General features: G+C 53.0%; 1 protein-coding gene across 1 annotated transcript in view; it reads right to left on the bottom strand.

The window, feature by feature from the left end:
- The window catches only part of LOC311328406 (LIM domain only protein 7-like), a gene marked incomplete at both ends in the record, with an annotated part of 26,412 nt that extends 8,287 nt beyond the window's left edge, over positions 1–18,125 (bottom strand). The window contains 18 exons of the mRNA XM_084462379.1: positions 1–59; positions 1,771–1,885; positions 2,139–2,423; positions 2,574–2,822; positions 4,761–5,009; positions 5,124–5,598; positions 6,033–6,166; positions 6,712–6,889; positions 10,205–10,543; positions 11,092–11,312; positions 12,241–12,407; positions 13,000–13,171; positions 13,624–13,737; positions 14,024–14,054; positions 15,148–15,254; positions 15,652–15,721; positions 16,054–16,124; positions 18,057–18,125. The exon at positions 1–59 is cut by the window's left edge and continues 103 nt beyond it. Coding sequence (XP_084318505.1) covers positions 1–59; positions 1,771–1,885; positions 2,139–2,423; positions 2,574–2,822; positions 4,761–5,009; positions 5,124–5,598; positions 6,033–6,166; positions 6,712–6,889; positions 10,205–10,543; positions 11,092–11,312; positions 12,241–12,407; positions 13,000–13,171; positions 13,624–13,737; positions 14,024–14,054; positions 15,148–15,254; positions 15,652–15,721; positions 16,054–16,124; positions 18,057–18,125 — 3,105 coding nt within the window. The remainder of the gene's footprint in view (positions 60–1,770; positions 1,886–2,138; positions 2,424–2,573; positions 2,823–4,760; positions 5,010–5,123; positions 5,599–6,032; positions 6,167–6,711; positions 6,890–10,204; positions 10,544–11,091; positions 11,313–12,240; positions 12,408–12,999; positions 13,172–13,623; positions 13,738–14,023; positions 14,055–15,147; positions 15,255–15,651; positions 15,722–16,053; positions 16,125–18,056) is intronic.
- Between the last annotated feature and the right edge of the window lie 254 nt (positions 18,126–18,379).

Raw genomic sequence — 18,379 nt, 5'->3', positions numbered from 1 at the left:
CCCTCCCACTGCCACGATCTCATCCCCCGCACGCAGCTGGCACTGGTCTGCTGGACTGCCTGGGGGGGGGGGGGGGGGAGATAGGTGATCCCTGAGCCCCAGACTAGGTCAGTGTTTTGATCCGAACCCTGGTGCGGAGTGTGGTGCAGTCTGGGTAAGTCATACCTCTCACATCTCCCTGTTCAAACATTCATGACCCTTAGTCCCATAGGTGACAATTAAGAGCATGTTCTCTGTTTCAACGCCACCCTGATTACAATAACAACACATACAAAATAGGGACACGATACGACAAAACAACAAAATCAAAACTATGATAAACACGAAAGAAACAGAGAAACAGACCACATGGACACGTTCTACCAGAACCTTGAACCTCTCCGGAGAGACGGTCCAGTTTTAGGGAGTTCTGCTGTTCCGCGTCTGAATAAGCTGAAGACAGACTTTCCTGCGTTGGAAACACCGAGATCCGTTCAGCCTTATACTGTACGTGACCTAGTTTGGTTTTCCGTGTCTCTAAAACTCAAAAGTACGGACAAATATAACGGCAGCGTTCCATAAAAAAAAGACAATGTTGTTCTCTTCAAATGACAAAGGGACGTCCATCCCACTCTGCTACACAGAACAGAGAGATTAGTGAGAAACGCATCAGCAGTAACAAAACGATGAGCGTTATGAACAGTAATAAAACGCTGAGTATTATGAACAGTAATAAAACGCTGAGTATTATGAACAGTAATAAAACGCGAGTATTATGAACAGTAATAAAACGCTGAGTATTATGAACAGTAATAAAACGTTATGAACGTCTGCATCGCGAGGTTTCAGAGAAGTGGGCGAGGCAGACAGAACATCACAAGACAGGTCATGCTGCTGACTGTACAATGATTTTCTTGCTAACGGTGAGAAAACAGGACCTATTTCTGAAAAGGAATCTTATTTTTCCACTTAAGATAAGAGGAAGTGAGCACCCCCCTAAATCCTTCCCCCCACCACCCCCTTCTCCGTCAGGTGGGTAGAGGGGTCAGTCGTACCTGGGTAGAGGGGTCAGTCGTACCTGGGTAGAGGGGTCAGACGTACCTGGGTAGAGGGGTCAGTCTTACCTGGGTAGAGGGGTCAGTCTTACCTGGGTAGAGGGGTCAGTCGTACCTGGGTAGAGGGGTCAGTCTTACCTGGGTAGAGGGGTCAGTCGTACCTGGGTAGAGGGGTCAGTCGTACCTGGGTAGAGGGGTCAGTCGTACCTGGGTAGAGGGGTCAGTCTTACCTGGGCAGACCGCTCAGACTCTCAGGTAGGTAGAGGGGTCAGTCTTACCTGGGTAGAGGGGTCAGTCTTACCTGGGTAGAGGGGTCAGTCTTACCTGGGTAGAGGGGTCAGTCTTACCTGGGTAGAGGGGTCAGTCGTACCTGGGTAGAGGGGTCAGTCTTACCTGGGTAGAGGGGTCAGTCGTACCTGGGTAGAGGGGTCAGTCTTACCTGGGTAGAGGGGTCAGTCTTACCTGGGTAGAGGGGTCAGTCGTACCTGGGTAGAGCACTCTCAGGTGGGTAGAGGGGTCAGTCGTACCTGGGTAGAGGGGTCAGTCTTACCTGGGTAGAGGGGTCAGTCGTACCTGGGTAGAGGGGTCAGTCGTACCTGGGTAGAGGGGTCAGTCTTACCTGGGCAGACCGCTCGCACTCTCAGGTAGGTAGAGGGGTCAGTCGTACCTGGGTAGAGGGGTCAGTCGTACCTGGGTAGAGGGGTCAGTCTTACCTGGGTAGAGGGGTCAGTCTTACCTGGGCAGACCACTCGTACTCTCGCTCCGGTAGAATCCCAGTGGGTCTGGAAGCCGAAGTCAGGTCTGCTGTTGGGCTTCAGACTCAGACTCACCCTCATGTCACTGTGACACACCTGGGACACACACACACACACACACACACACACACACACACACACACACAGGTGAAGGTGACACCTGCCGATCTGGTATCCCACACTTCCTGACGGAAACTAAAGCCCTCTGACACGCTGATGTAAGAATCTCTCTCACACGTACACACACAGGCACGCACACGCTCGCACGCGCACACACACGTACACACACGCCCTGACCTGAAAGCTGAATAAAGGAACCAGGAATGTGTGCTTGAGAGGTCCAGCTCACCTGTGAGTAGAGGTCTCCTGGTCCACAGCTGGGAGGGGCAGGTCCAGTCAGAGCAGGACTGCCTCCAGCCTGGGTCTGGAGGGGTGAGTAGGTCTGGGTCTGGGCCTGGGTCTGGAGGGGTGAGTAGGACTGGGCCTGGGCCTGGAGGGGTGAGTAGGCCTGGGTCTGGGCCTGCAGGGGTGAGTAGGACTGGGTCTGGGTCTGGAGGGGTGAGTAGGACTGGGCCTGGAGGGGTGAGTAGGCCTGGGTCTGGGCCTGCAGGGGTGAGTAGGACTGGGTCTGGGTCTGGAGGGGTGAGTAGGTCTGGGTCTGGGTCTGGAGGGGTGAGTAGGACTGGGTCTGGAGGGGTGAGTAGGATTGGGTCTGGTGATAGGACTGGGGCTTGTGGTTGGTCTGTATCTGGGCCGGGGCGTGAGTCTTGGGGAAGGCTTGGACCCGAGGCTGGGAGCGAGGGAGGGTCTGGGACCGGCCCTGGGGGTACGGGTGGGGGTCCAGGGGCCGGGAGCCGCTGGTTTGGTGGGTGGAGGTCACACTCTTCCTCCCCTCCTCCTCCTCCTCCTCTTGCTCCTCCTGGTAGGGCCCTGGCCAGGACTGACCTTTGAGCTGTCTGAGGTGCGAGGGTGTCGCAGGGGTCAGGGGTCGGCCTCTCTCTTCGTTCAACAGGATGGACTTATGATCCTCCACCTGCACACAAGAGGACAGACGACTATTGGAGGGACGACTATTGGAGGGATGACTATTGGGGGACGACTATTGGAGGGACGACTATTGGAGAGACGACTATTGGAGGGACGACTATTGGGGGACGACTATTGGAGGGACTACTATTGGGGGACGACTATTGGAGGGACGACTATTGGAGAGACGACTATTGGAGGGATGACTATTGGAGGGACGACTATTTGAGGGACGACTATTGGAGGGACGACTATTGGAGAGACGACTATTGGAGGGACGACTATTGGAGGGACGACTATTTGAGGGACGACTATTGGAGAGACGACTATTGGAGGGACGACTATTGGAGGGACGACTATTGGAGAGACGACTATTGGAGGGACGACTATTGGAGGGACGACTATTTGAGGGACGACTATTGGAGGGACGACTATTGGAGGGACGACTATTGGGGGACGACTATTGGAGGGACTACTATTGGAGGGACGACTATTGGAGGGACGACTATTGGAGAGACTACTATTGGAGGGACGACTATTGGAGGGACGACTATTGGAGGGACGACTATTGGAGGGACGACTATTGGAGGGATGACTATTGGAGGGACTATTATTGGAGGGATGACTATTGGAGGGATGACTATTGGAGGGACGACTATTGGAGGGACTATTATTGGAGGGATGACTATTGGAGGGATGACTATTGGAGGGACGACTATTGGAGGGACGACTATTGGAGGGACGACTATTGGAGGGATGACTATTGGAGGGACTATTATTGGAGGGATGACTATTGGAGGGATGACTATTGGAGGGACGACTATTGGAGGGACTATTATTGGAGGGATGACTATTGGAGGGACTATTATTGGAGGGATGACTATTGGAGGGATGACTATTGGAGGGACTATTATTGGAGGGACGACTATTGGAGAGACGACTATTGGAGGGACGACTATTGGAGGGACGACTATTGGAGGGATGACTATTGGAGGGACGACTATTGGAGGGACGACTATTGGAGGGACGACTATTGGAGGGATGACTATTGGAGGGACTATTATTGGAGGGACGACTATTGGAGAGACGACTATTGGAGGGACGACTATTGGCCAGGGAACCAGGGAAACGTGTGCATGTGCGTCTGGAGTCTGTTACCCCCCCTTCCCTACTCATCTTGCATCCATTATGAATAATGTAACACATGCTCCTGTTGGCCGATGGCAGGCGTGTCACACACAGACACACAGACACACGCACACACACACACACACACGCGCGCAAAGCTTGGTGGATGTACAAGTAAGTAGCAGGTGGTCAGGTGATATGTAGAAGACACAGTTAGTGTTTAGGGAAGTGGACAGGGGAGAGTACACTAGCAGGCTGTTAGCATTTAGGGAAGTAGCCTAGTGGACAGGGGAGAGTACACTAGCAGGTTGTTAGCATTTAGGGAAGTAGCCTAGTGGACAGGGGAGAGTACACTAGCAGGTTGTTAGCATTTAGGGAAGTAGCCTAGTGGACAGGGGAGAGTACACTAGCAGGTTGTTAGCATTTAGGGAAGTAGCCTAGTGGACAGGGGAGAGTACACTAGCAGGTTGTTAGCATTTAGGGAAGTAGACTAGTGGGCAGGTGTGTACAGTAGGACAGTACAAGTGTGTGTGTGTTTCGCCACCTACACTGTGTGTGTGTGTGTGTCTCACCGTGTGATGTGTGTGTGTCTCACCGTGTGATGAATAAAGATGTTTGTTGTTGTTTGTAAAGAGAGGCACATGGTCTGGGTAAGCAGCACACACTTAATATCATAACACACACACAGACACACATCACACACACCACACACACACCACACCACACACACAGCTTAGTTCCCTCAGACACACACACACACACACACACACACACACACACACACACACACACACACAGCCTAGTTGTTCTGACTCACGTTGAAGAGCCGGGGCAGCGAGGCCACTCTGGAGTGTTTGGCTCCGAAGGGCTGGGCAGTGATGACCACGGAGAGACGCGCGCTGCCCTCTGACCTCCGGTACCCCCTGGGGAGGGTGGCGGACACCCTGGCCGCCCCGGCGCCGGTCCTGGAGCTGTACCTGTAGAGGCCGGCGTCCTGCTGACCCGCGCCCGGCTCCCGCTGCTCCTCCCTGGGCTCGGCCTCTCCCCCGGGGCCCTGGGCCTGGTTCTGGAGGGTCTCGGGGCCCTGGGCCTGGTTCTGGAGGGTCTCTGGGCACTGGGCCTGGTTCTGGAGGGTCTCAGGGCCCTGGGCCTGGTTCTGGAGGGTCTCGGGGCCCTGGGCCTGGTTCTGGAGGGTCTCGGGGAACGCATCAGGAAGGCGGTCCACCTCGGCCCGGTCTACCAGCTGGTCCAGAGGAGTGGTCAGGTTGTTGGAGGCGGTCCTATTGGAGAGGGCAGGAACGGACCCGTTGGGCGTGGTTCGGGTCGGGTCCGGCAGAGCGGCCAGCGTCCAGTACGGTCCGGGCGCGGCCATCGCCCCGGCCTGGTTCTGGGTCAGGGAGGAGAACGGAGAGTCCGGCGTGGGAGTAGTGGCCTCCCCGAGCCGGTCCGGGGCCAGGGGCGCGGCGTGGCTCCTCTCCCCCAGGGACGGGGTCCGCGTGGCGGGCATGGCGGCGCTCGGGGAGCGCTGGGCCTGGAGGGGCTGATGGGAACTCTCGGTGGCGACGCTGCGGCTGCGGGACAACACAGCTCGCGTGTGAGGTCGCTGCCGGGCGGAGGAGGGGTCAGGGGGCGGGTCGCCGGGAGGCTGATGGTCCCTGGAGGAGGGAGGGATGAAAGAGAGGGAGGAGTGGATAGAGGAGAAGAAAAGAGATGGGAGGAGTGGAGATGAGGGTCGGATTACTAGTCCCTCGTCACACATGAATACACACACACCAGCTGGTATTCAACCTGGTGTGAGCCAAGCACACGCAAACACACACACACACACACACACACACACACACACACAGGGGTATCCATAGACACACACACTCAAATCATACTACACAATATCAAACAAACTTGTAAATTAATTAATTCCATTAAACTAAAGGACAACGTTGCGTTAAAGAGTGTGTGTGTGTGTGTGTGTGTCTGTGTGTGTGTGTGTCTGTGTGTGTGTGTGTGTGTGTGTGTGTCTGTGTGTGTGTGTGTGTGTGTGTGTGTGTGTGTGTGTGTGTGTCTGTGTGTGTGTGTGTGTGTTACGTACTTCCTGTCCTGCGGTTCCCCTAGCGACCCAGTCTCCGTGGGGCTGGCCAGCTGGCCAATCGGCTCTCTCTCCTGCATCTTCCTGCGCAGGTCAGAGGTCGTGGTCCTGCGACGGTTCTTCCACATGGTCAATGCCTGACACACACACACACACACACACACACGCACACGCACACACACACGCACACACACGCACACACACACACGCACACACACGCACACACACACACACACACACAAAAGGTCAAATCTCTCCCTTGACCGACAGCCTATCAAACCTCTCCCTTGACCGCCAGCAGGGAAGTGATGTCACTGGCACATTTTATTGGCCTCGTCTTACGGGTGTTTTGGTCTGAAAAATGCTTCTGCGACGCATAATGTTCCACATTAGTATTCTCTGTGTTGGCGGCGTCCTCCGGGACGTGTTTGGAGGGACCATCAGTCGCCTCAGTATTGGGGCAGCCGGTGATATGAATATGCATGAGGTGCTATGAATATGCATGAGGTGCTATGAATATGCTTAACGACCCTCATGCATATTCGTATCCACGGAGTGAACGAGTCGGTAGTGATCGAGCGGCGGTGGTTCTTTTGGACTAATGGGAAGAGTGATTACCATCATCATCATCATCATCATCACGACCTTTAGAGTAGAGTACAGAGGAGGGGGAAAGTCTCACGTTCTGCCACTTCTCCGCCATGTTCTCGCTGTCCTTCCCCTTGGCTCGCGCCCTCGGCACTTGTTCCTGCCGGTAGCCCTGAGCTGCCCACGGCGCTATGGCGACGTCACCCTCCGACCCCTGGCGCGTGTAGGGCGTGGCCGAGGGACCCAGTGTGATGTCACACAGAGACTTGCTCCTGATAGGTTGACGAGAGAGACGAGTCAGACTTTAAAATCATATTGATTATCGGGTTACTGACCATGAAGGTTAATGATGTGGCAATTAATCAATTAACAAGTTCAGGTCTTTTTTTGTTAGACTCTGCAATGTGACATGCTTCCGCAAACGAGCCTGGTGAGAAACTAGTCCTCCTGGTCTGAGAGGGCGGGGTTCGAGGGGTGTCACATGGCCGAGTTTACCTCTAATATGATTGGTATGGAGATACTGCACCCTCTTCTGGTCAGCCAATGGCATTGCAAGCACATCAAGCTTGCAGACAGCATTCAACACACAGATACACAGCACACACAGATCTGGACACAACAGAATGCTTAGCTATTTGTGAGCTAATGGCAGGAGATGAAGAAGAGAAATCATCATCATCATCCTCCTCCTCTCCCTGTCGTCAGGGCTGTCTGTTCACGGCACAGAGGTGAGAACAGCAGCAGCACAACACACGGCATGACCAGGGGCCCCACACAGCATGACCAGGGGCCCCATACGGCATGACCAGGTGCCCCACACACACAGCAGGACCAGGGGCCCCATACGGCATGACCAGGGGCCCCACACACACGGCCTGACCAGGGGCCCCACCCACACATCATGACCAGGGGCCCCACACACACAGCATGTACAGGGGCCACACACGACATGACCAGGGGCCCCACAGCTAGGGAGACAGCAGACTGGGAGAGACAGCTAGCAGGCAGGCACTGCGCTCACTCACACACACACACACACACACACACACACACACACATGTTCCAAGGCATTCAGGATGCAGAGATCTCCAGAAGCCGTGAGAACCGGTGATCTGAGCATCCTGAAGTCCACCAGCATCAGGACCGCTGCAACAGCCAATCAAATCAAGCGATAAACAGGTGGGAGGGGCGGCGACAACTCACCATATCCAACCAGGGTTGACCTGGGGAGGTCTGCAGGGCCAGAGAGAGACCACACAGGACCAGAGAGAGACCACGCAGGACCAGAGAGAGACCACACAGGGCCAGAGAGAGACCACACAGTCACACTCAATACAAGACTGCAATATTCAATTATACAGCAGACCCAGAGAGAGACCACATCCGTGACCTCATCCATCCGTGACCTCATCCACGCTCACACAACCAGCCCGTCGCTGAGGTCATCCGACCAGGGGCCCCTAGCGGTGCCTCGGACCAGGCTTAAAACGCAAGGGGGACCGGGGCTTTTGGGGCGGTGGCCCCAAGGCTCTGGAACGAACCCCCCCAGGACTTGAGAGCCTCAGAAAATACTTTTAAAAAACAGTTGAGAACGCAGCTGTTCAGACTGGCTTTTGGCTGCTAGTAGCTGATTGCTGAGTTTGGTATCGTCTGTCGTTTCTATGTTGTTGTGGTTCTTTTTACCTGTGTATTAATCTCTTACTGCACTGCACTCTGTATTGCATCACACTTTGTGTGTCATTGCACTTTTACTTTGCTTTCTTATATTTTTTTTAATCTGCGTTTTTAATCCCTGTGCAGAACTCTGTGCATCCGTGCTGTGAAGAGCGCTATACAAATAAAGTTTTACCTATACACACACGATAGAGGGAGAGAGAGAGAGAGAGAGAGAGAGGGGGGGGGGAGAGAGAGAGAGAGAGAGAGAGCGCGATGGAGGGAGAGAGAGAGCGATGGAGGGAGAGAGTGAGAGAGAGAGAGAGAGAGAGAGACAGAGACAGAGAGAGAGAGAGAGAGAGAGAGAGAGAGAGAGAGAGAGAGAGAGAGATGGAGGGGGAGAGTGAGAGAGACAGAGAGAGAGAGAGAGAGGGAGAGAGAGAGAGCGCGATGGAGGGAGAGAGAGAGCGATGGAGGGAGAGAGAGAGCAATGGAGGGAGAGAGAGAGAGCGATGGAGGGAGAGAGATGGAGAGAGAGAGAGAGAGAGAGAGAGACACTAGACAGTCTAGTCAGTAGCAGCAGGCAGCTGTATCAACAGGAACAGAGCATGTCCGTGTCACAATGCTCCGGATTGTTCCGGGCTGACAGGACGTGCTACTGACGTCTGACGCCCCATCACACTGAGGTGAGACCGAGAGAGAGCTGCCTCTCTCCCTCACACACACACACACACACACACTTATCACACACACACACTTATCACACACACGGCGAATACTTCAGCCTCATTGGTTTATTAGTCTCAGTTACATAGCCGGTTTTGTACATCATAAGCAAACACATACAGATCATATTCAGATGAGCTCATGTAAATGTCACAGTGTTTCATCATTGAAGGCAAGCAGATAAACAGCGGTGTGCAGCAGGATGGAGGTATAAGGTTTATAACACACAGAATGTATGTTATCTACAGGGAGAGAAGATGACTTCATTTGCTTGATTAGTCAATGATTACAGTAACTAACTGAAGGACTAAATGTCTGCCTGGTAGCTAGCGTGCCGCTAACTGGAGAAACAACGGGAAACATTCGGACACAGCGAGGAAAAAAAAGTCAGAATCCCATTATTTTTCTGAACCGGGTAAACACGGAGAACGCTGCCATCGCTGGACACAAGGCGCCGGTTCGCTAACAGACAGACGTCCAGTCTCCCAGAATGCAACTGGTCGCGAGACGCTACGAGCTTTGGCCCCAAGGATGTGTGTTTCTTTAACACACACTTTAAGCAAAGACACACACACAGGGAGGGCAGATACAGGGCAGTTTATAGAGGGGTAGGAAGGAGGATGCAGAGGTGGTGGGGTGGGGGGGTAGTTTAGGGGTGTTGTGGGGGGGTGGGGGGCTGTAGGGGGGTGGGGAGGGTAGTTTAGGGGTGCTGTGGGGGGGTGGGGGGGGTAGTTTAGGGGTGCTGTGGGGGGGGGGGTAGTTTAGGGGTGCTGTGGGGGGGCGGGGGAGGCAGCTGAGAGGGGGCGGGGTGCAGGAGTGACGAGCCAGGAAGTGAGGTCACAGTCCAGAGCCATCTTCCGATGAGCCCAAGGTCTTTCTGCTATAGCCAGGAGAAAGAGACAGAAGGAGGGAGGGAGGGAAGGAGGGAAAGAGAGAGAGAGAAGGAGAGTGAGGTGCAGGAGAGAGGAGAAAACAGAAAAAGACAGATGGAAAGACAGTGGGAAGAAAAAGAAAATGAAGAGGAGTGAGAGATCAGCAGTGAGGAAGGTTGGGCACAAACGGAACAAGAGAAACTGGTGAAAAGTGAAGTAGCCATAATAGGCCCCTCCCCCCTCCCCAGACGGACCTGAGGCCCCTCCCCCTCTCCCCAGACGGACCTGAAGCCCCTCCCCCCCTCCCGAGGCCCCTCCCCCCCCCCCCAGACGGACCTGAGGCCGTGCATCTTGCGGTACCAGGGGCGTGTCTGCGAGCCCAGGCGGATGGTTCCCACGCGGGCCTCCTCCTCGGGGGTCCAGAGCTTGGGCAGGAAGCGCTGGAAGTCCGGGTTGATGGAGGTCTGGCGCCGGCTCTGCTCCACCCTCCTGGCGAACACGTCGTCCAAGACCGGGTCCGCCTCCACGCCGTCGCCCTCCGAGTCTGAGTCCGATGCGGAGTCTCCCGGGCGCAGCGCCCGCTGGAGGATCAGCTCGTCCAGGAGGCGCCCGGCGTCCGGCAGGGGGGCGGCGTGGCGGTGAGGGGGCGCGGAGGAGGAGGGGGGGGAGGGGCTGCTGACCCGGAGACAGCCGGCCAGGTTAGATAGCTGCTCACACTGTGGGGAGGCCGTCTCTAAGAGCTGGCCTGGGATCAGGCGAAAGTCCCCGCAGTGAATCTTTTAACCACTGATGGAGGATTCCAAACTGACCCAGGATCAGCGTCTTACAGGGACCTCACTGTCATCCTTGTCTGAACATGGTGAAGTTAGGCAGCCTCATCCTGGATCTCCACCAGTTCTATTCAATAGAAAACTGAATAGAGTCTCTCTCTCCTGGTTAGGTGGCAGGGTTAGTTGTGGAGAGACCAGCAGCTTGGCTCTCTGTCTGGACTGGGCAGTGTCTCTCCATTAATAGTCCAACCGTTGTAGAATGCCTGGACATTCTACACACACACACACACACACACACACACACACATTGTTCTTTAAGCGGACATAGGAGAGTTAGGATTGTGATGGAGACATGTCCAACATGTCCGACATGTCCTCTCTCATGCTGAGGTTAGGCCCAGTAGTGTGAGTATGACATCATGGCGGCAGAGACTCCGGCGTGCCTGACCTCACCTTGGGGGGGTCACGACCTTCGCCCCCCTCCGGGGGTTCCCCAGGGTCAACCTGCTCGTGGGAACGGCAAAGTTGAAGGGAGGGGCCAGGGGGGGGGAGTTGAACCTGCGACCGGCCCAATCGTCAGCCACCACGTCGGGCGCCAGCCTATCAGCATCGTCCGAGTCGCTGTCACCCTGGTAACCGTAAGCCCATTGGAGGAGCTCGTCGACGGGGGGGAGCTGGAGGGGGGAGCTCAGGGGGGGAGGGGCCTGCCGGTCTCTACGGAGACCACATGCCAATCAGCGGTCAGAATCTAGTCACTTTTGAGCCACTTCCTTATTGACAAAGGTTTGTCTACAAGCACAGTATGAACGAGTGACCCGGTCCAACGATACCAACCACACTGACCGACCAATTACACAACTACACTGACCGACCAATCAGATACACCCCCAGTATCCAGTTAGGTAGTCAGGAAGCTGATTGGTTACAGCAGAGCTGTGTTAAGAGGATAGGGGTTACTGGAGTTAGCTCTTTCTGCCCTAGCAAACACCCAGATAGCAAGCGGATCTGGGCCATATACAGGCCAGATCTGGCCCTTGTGGCTTAGTTCCGGCCCATATATGGCCCAGAATCATTACACATCCGCTTGCTATCTGGGCAAGCTCACAATTAGCTGGCTAGCTTTCTAGCTCGGTAAACCGATATTATATAAAATTGCCAACTCCACATAAGAATATTCAACCTTATACAATTTGTGACAGGATGTATTTAAGAGATTACAGAGCAAGTAGTATTTACACTTGGATATCAGAAAGCGTGACTTTGTCCAAACATGTAGAAAACGCGGTGGTCAAACCGTCTGACAAACATTAAAATAAGTCCATGGTCCTGTTAACCCTGAAAGTACAGTGACAACATTTTGAATATTAATTGGATTTTCCCTATAATACTAGGAAGCGCAGTTTCTCAGCTTTCAGCAAGTGTTGGAGTGAGGAATTTTTTAGTTTTGTTAGATATTTTTTTTATATTATTAAATATTTGTTAGATATTTTTAAAATGTTGCCGGTGACGTGGTCGTATCGACTGACCGGAGTGAGTGTTGTTATTTGTAGCCATCAGAAAGCGTAACGTTGGAGATACCGTCCTACGGTCGGGGGTCCGTACCTGGTGAGGGGGCTGGGGGGTAAGCCCCGCCTCCTGTCCTCCGCCTGCCCCGCCTGCTTCCTGTGGGGGGGGGTGGGGGACGTACCCACGGGGGTTCTGGGTGGAGGGCTCGCTGGGGGCGTCGGCCATCTTGAAGCCCTGCTCTGCCTCGGTGTCACTCCCAAAACCTGTGGGGAGGGGGGTGGGGGGGGGGAGGGGGAGGAGGAAGAGGAAGAGGAAGAGAGATGAAGGATCAACAGGTGAAAGAGAGAAGACGTAACAGTGGATGGGAGGCAAGAGGGAAGACAAGAAAAGTGGAGGAGCAGAGAAAAGAAAGCAGACGATAAGCTAGCGAGGGAGAGACAATAAGAGAGAGAGAGAGAGAGAGAGAGAGAGAGAGAGAGAGAGAGAGAGAGAGATGCACCTCGACCGATCCGGAGGAGCAGTGTGGTTGTGCGGCAGCCCAAGGCCCAGCTCCAGCCCCGAGCTCCTCCCCCCCGCCACGCCCACTCTCACCCCTCGTGCGGAACATACCGGAATGTCTCACTGAGGCGAGCGGACATACTGGAGTCACGCAGTTAAAGTGCTGCAGGGAGAGGGGCGTGGCCAGGGCCCCGGGCTGCGTTCAGGGGCCAGAGGTTCAGGGGCCCGGTGTTGTGTTCAGGGGCCAGGGGTTCAGGGGCCCGGTGTTGTGTTCAGGGGCCAGGGGGTGTGTTCAGGGGCCCGGGGCTGTGTTCAGGGGCCAGGAGGTGCGTTCAGGGGCGTTAAGTGTGTCCTCACCCTCGCTGCCGACCCTGAGTGCGCGTGCGTCCAGGGCGTCCACTGCGCTGTCCGCTGAGTCCTCTCTCCTGTAGCCTGACCTCTGGAGCTCCTCCCTCTCTGGGTACCAGGCCTCAGCGTAGCCACTGTCCCTCACACCACTGGCCCTGGGGCCCCACGACTCCTCCAGGGCCTGGACAGATCAGAGAGAGGGAGAGAGAGAGAGAGAGAGAGAGTGAGAGAGAGAGAGAGAGAGAGAGAGAGAGAGATCTCCTGGTTAACTACTGAGCTAGAAGGTTCAGTACCAGAAGGTTCATCTTGGACAGAATGTTCTAGAAGGTAGAGTGTTCTAGAGTCTTGGACAGAGGATGTTCTAGAAGGTAGAGTGTTCTAGAGTCTTGGACAGAATGTTCTAGAAGGTAGAGTGTTCTAGAGTCTTGGACAGAATGTTCTAGAAGGTAGAGTGTTCTAGAGTCTTGGATAGAGAATGTTCTAGAAGGTTCCGTACTAGAGGGTTTACCTTGGACAGAATGTTCTAGAAGGTAGAGTGTTCTAGAGTCTTGGACAGAGAATGTTCTAGAAGGTAGAGTGTTCTAGAGTCTTGGACAGAGAATGTTCTAGAAGGTTCAGTACTAGAGGGTGTACCTTGGACAGAGCGTTGCCCAGGAGGCCCTCGAAGGCCCTGAGGTTGAGCTGAGGGCCGCTGTAGAAGGGGTCCACCTGCGCCTTACGACCCAGCCAATAGAGGGTGATCAGGACCTGAGAGAGAGGGAGGGAGGGAGGGAGGGAGGGAGGGAGAGAGAGGGAGGGAGGGAGGGAGAGAGAGGGAGGGAAGGGAGGGAGAGAGGGAGAGAGAGGGAGGGAGGGGAGGGAGAGAGAGAGAGGGAGGGAAGGGAGGGAGAGAGGGAGAGAGAGAAGAGTAGTGAAAATACTGCACATCTATAGTGAAAACACTGTATCTATGCACCGTCCACAGCAAGCAAGTCAAACAATAAACAAACAAACAATAAACACACAAACAAAAAACACAAATGTATTTACTCACATTCTTCAGCCTCCTGCTGCCCTCCTCACGCCTGAGAGAAAAACAAAGTGATTCAGCAGCTTTAGTGACAACATGAGAGAGAGAGAGAGAGAGAGAGAGAGAGAGAGAGAGAGAGAGAGAGAGAGAGAGAGAGAGAGAGAGAGAGAGGGAGAGAGAGAGAGAGAGAGAGACTAGGGCTGCTTCTATACGGTCCTGTAGGTTGGCTTATATAAGTGTGTCAACAGGCTTACGGCCCTTGGGGGTGTGGCATGTGTGTGTGTGTGTGTGTGTGTGTGTGTGTGTGTGAGAGAGTTTTAGGGAGGTAGGGGTGAGGTGAATTTGGGAAACATTTGTACGTGTGTGTGTGTGTGTGTGTGTGTGTGTGTGTGTGTGTGTGTGTGTGTATGTGTGTGCACGCATCCATGTTTATGTATGTGAATGCATGTGTGTGTGTGGTTAGGTTTGAGTTTTTCTGTTTGGTTAAGTCACAAGATGCGTTTCAGTTACATATGCAAACACACACACGCACACACACACACACACGCACGCGCACAAAATAACATGACATGGAAATCAGCCATCATTCTCCCAGTGACCTGACATTCTTGAAGAGGGAGAGGAGGAAGTGGGCGGGGCAATGAGGACAGGACGAGAGAGGGACATTCACAGGGAGAGAGAGGGACTGTGTGTGTCCTATCATAGTCACAATGCAGCCAAACACGTTCCACCAAACAACCTTCCCCTGCATGGCACTTCAAAGATGATTTATTGTTGTTATTAAAGATGCGAGTGTGTATGAAACCGTACTGCTGTGTGTGTGTGCGAGTGTGTATGAAACCGTACTGCTGTGTGTGTGTGAGTGTGTATGAAACCGTACTGCTGTGTGTGTGTGAGTGTGTGTGAAACCGTACTGCTGCCATTCACTGAACCTGAAAAAGGGATTTTAATCTCAATGGGTCTAAACCTGGTTTAATACAGGATAATGAAATGGAAAAACATGTCAACATGTTTGTGTGTGTGTGTGTGTGTGTGTGTGTGTGTGTGTGTGTGTGTGTGTGTGTGTGTGTGTGTGTGTGTGTGTGTGTGTGTGTGTGTGTGAGTGAGTGTGAGTGTGAGTGTGAGTGTGAGTGTGTGTGTGTGTGTACCGGACGGTGGCCCGTGAGGACAGGTCCTGCAGGTCTCCAGGGTGAAACAGCTGAGCCTCGTTCAGACCCAACTTCCCACAGGCCCTCAGAAACACGTTAACATTATCCTGAGAGAGGAGAGGAGAGGAGAGGAGAGGAGAGGAGAGGAGAGGAGAGGAGAGGAGAGGAGAGGAGAGGAGAGGAGAGGAGAGGAGAGGAGAGGAGAGGAGAGGAGAGGAGAGGAGAGGAGAGGAGAGGAGATTTCAGATTAGTAGTCAGGATTGTGGGTCAGAATAGCCAGAAAAGCCTGCTGGCTTGCATACTGCAAAATATGACCGGATGTAGTAGGACATCCTGGTATTTTTGCCATACTGCATGTGGCATACTATGCATTGGGACATACTACATCCTGTTTTGGCATACTATATAGTAGGGTAGTATGCGATTCGGAACGCAGCCATTGAGCTAGCTCACTCACTCACTCACTCACTACACACTCACTCACTCACTCACTCACTCACTCACCAGTCCAGCGATGGGAGTGGACAGTCTGTTGACTCTCTTAATGAGGCCTGGTTTCAACTGGTTCATCAGACTGAAATGAAGCAAAGAACATAGAAAGAGAGAGAGAGAGAGAGAGAGAGAGAGAAAGAGACTGAATGAGTGAGTAAACTAGAGAAGGGAGAAGATATAGAAAATATAGATAGAACTATTTTCCAGGCTCGCTTCGTAACTTCTTCTGTCATCTTAATTGTTGCTTTGCAGAATTCCATGGGCGTTGAAAAGGTAACGCAAAAGCGCTCCTGTATTTTACGATAGTGTAGGCATTGACAAACAATGTGGCGTCACTTTTAATACGTACGGAAAAGTCAGAAATCCAAACCAAAATGTCCAAAAACAGTGGAATAGCCCTTTAACGGTACTCACTCGCATAGCAGCACCCCGTTCTCCAGAGCGGAGCGGAAATTGTTGCTTCCAAACGGCTTCTTAGTCACTTCCTGTGGATATAGGAAGCAGTCATCTGTACCCACAATGCAACGCCACAACTTCCAAAGAAGCCTAACTGACAGGTATTGAACCTGGAACAAAAATTGTATTTCATCTTGTGAATTTCAGCCCATCAAGTGACGTTTGTGTGACTCTCATACAACCTTCCCTAAAACCACCTCCAGAACATCAGATCGATCTCCTGGACATCAGTAACACATTTGACTAAATAAAGCTTTGATTGATTGATTGATTGATTGACTACATGCATTTGTAGTTTATCACCAAGATCGCAGTCGTTCACGATGGTCACCAACTAAATGGACAGAGCCAAGCACATCCCTCCACACACACACACACACACACACACACACACACACACACACACACACACACACACACACACACACACACACACACACACACACACACACACACACACACACACACACACACACACAACATGTCAACAAGCGGGCGGACCTCTCTTTTCCTTAATCACAGAGACGGAATGTTCCTGAACACACATGACTGATTCCAGGCCAGCTAGAGTACAGAGCGCTGTGTGTGTGTGTGTCTGTCCAGGGCCTCTCTGCTGGCCTCAGAGCTGCTCACTAATCACTTCCTGACTGACCAGAACAGAGGTCAGAGGTCAATCTGTCCAGTCAGCTCCACTGTACCCCAGGCTGCGGCTCACTCACGGCCTTTGAACAGTTTGACCAGAACCCCAATATCTAATGACCACAATTAATGACCCTTACCTCACTCCTCATTTCACCCTTCCTCTCACCCCTCTAATTGAACCAACACAGAGAGAGAGGAGAGGGGGGGGGAGAGGGAGAGAGAGAGAGAGAGGGAGAGAGAGAGAGAGGGGGGAGAGGGAGAGAGAGAGGCGGGGGGGGAGAGAGAGAGAGAGAGAGAGAGAGGGGGGGGGAGAGAGAGAAAGAGAGAGGGGGGGGGGAGAGAGAAAGAGAGAGAGAGGGGGAGAGATAAAGGGGGGAGAGGGAGAGAGAGAGAGAGGGGGAGAGAGAGAGAGAGAGAGAGAGAGAGAGAGAGGGAGATGCAGTGGTAGCTAGCCAGCGACTGCCATTGGCTGGATGCCAGCCGAATGCCGGCCCCCGATGCGCCGAAGCCCCCTAACAGCCCAGAGCACTAATGACCCAGGATGCTCTGCTTCACAACGAGCCAATCACACGCTCACTGAGCCAACCAATCACACGCTCACTGAGCTCCTTCAGCATGGAGCAACCTGGGAGTCACAGAGGGACACCGAGGGGCGGAGTGGCACCCCCATTGTTCATTCATATGGTGTGTGTGTGTGTGTGTGTGTGTGTGTGTGTGTGTGTGTGTGTGTGTGTGTGTGTGTGTGTGTGTGTGTGTGTATGGGGGCTACATCTTCCCTAGCATCTCAATCAACCCACCAACACACACACACTGTCCACATTAGGGCTGGAATGCAACCCTAACCGAGTCCACTAGGCCAGAGCTCCCAATTACACAAGATACGCGCCTCAATCAACAGCAGTCAAATTATATCTGTGTGAATATGCAAAACAGCACAGTTAAAGATGTCAAAGAACAGCGTGTATGCCTGTCTAACACACAATGAGCCTTATATAGCCTACCTCCATGTCATCAAAGTCAACAGAGTCTATCAGAGGTAATTTGCAAGACTTCAAGTCGTGTTTGTATCTAAAGGGCTCTTTCTTGGTTTGGACCAATAAGAGGCCGGGCATTTAAATGTTATCATCACAGGTCACTTGTTATCACATGTTATGATAATAATGGCACCTGTGAGCGTTTGTGCAATGTTATATTGGCATGGCCCTTTGACAAATCTCACTATAGACAAAACTTTGTCGAAATATCTCTTTGGACCTCGACTTCTGAACAAGAAAGTTTGTAAAGTTTCGATTTAAACGAACGGTTTAAACGGTTAAAACCTCGAGCCAGTGCCTCGCCTCGCGGAACGCGTCATCACAGCTCACGCGCGTCTGCGCGCGCCACTCCATCTCCAACCTGCGCAGAGAGAGATGCGCGTAAACATTACATTACATTACATTACAGTTTAAATAGGCTGTTTAAAGCGTTATAATGCTGCACAGCTCTGCTGTGATGGATATATTAGGGGGGGGCACCGCCTGCACCCTCCACGAGCTCCAAAACAGGCTCCCCAAACAAACAAACTACACAATTAAGGAAAATAAGAAGCTATTTATCCACCTAACTCCGGCTTACCTGTGTAGAGATGATAATATGAATCTAT

This window comes from Borostomias antarcticus (assembly GCF_949987555.1).
Source record: "Borostomias antarcticus genome assembly, contig: scaffold_141, whole genome shotgun sequence".
Taxonomy (NCBI): Eukaryota; Metazoa; Chordata; class Actinopteri; order Stomiiformes; family Stomiidae; genus Borostomias; species Borostomias antarcticus.
The sequence above is the reverse complement of the archived record's forward strand: the minus strand, read 5'-3'. Positions and strand labels throughout refer to the sequence as shown.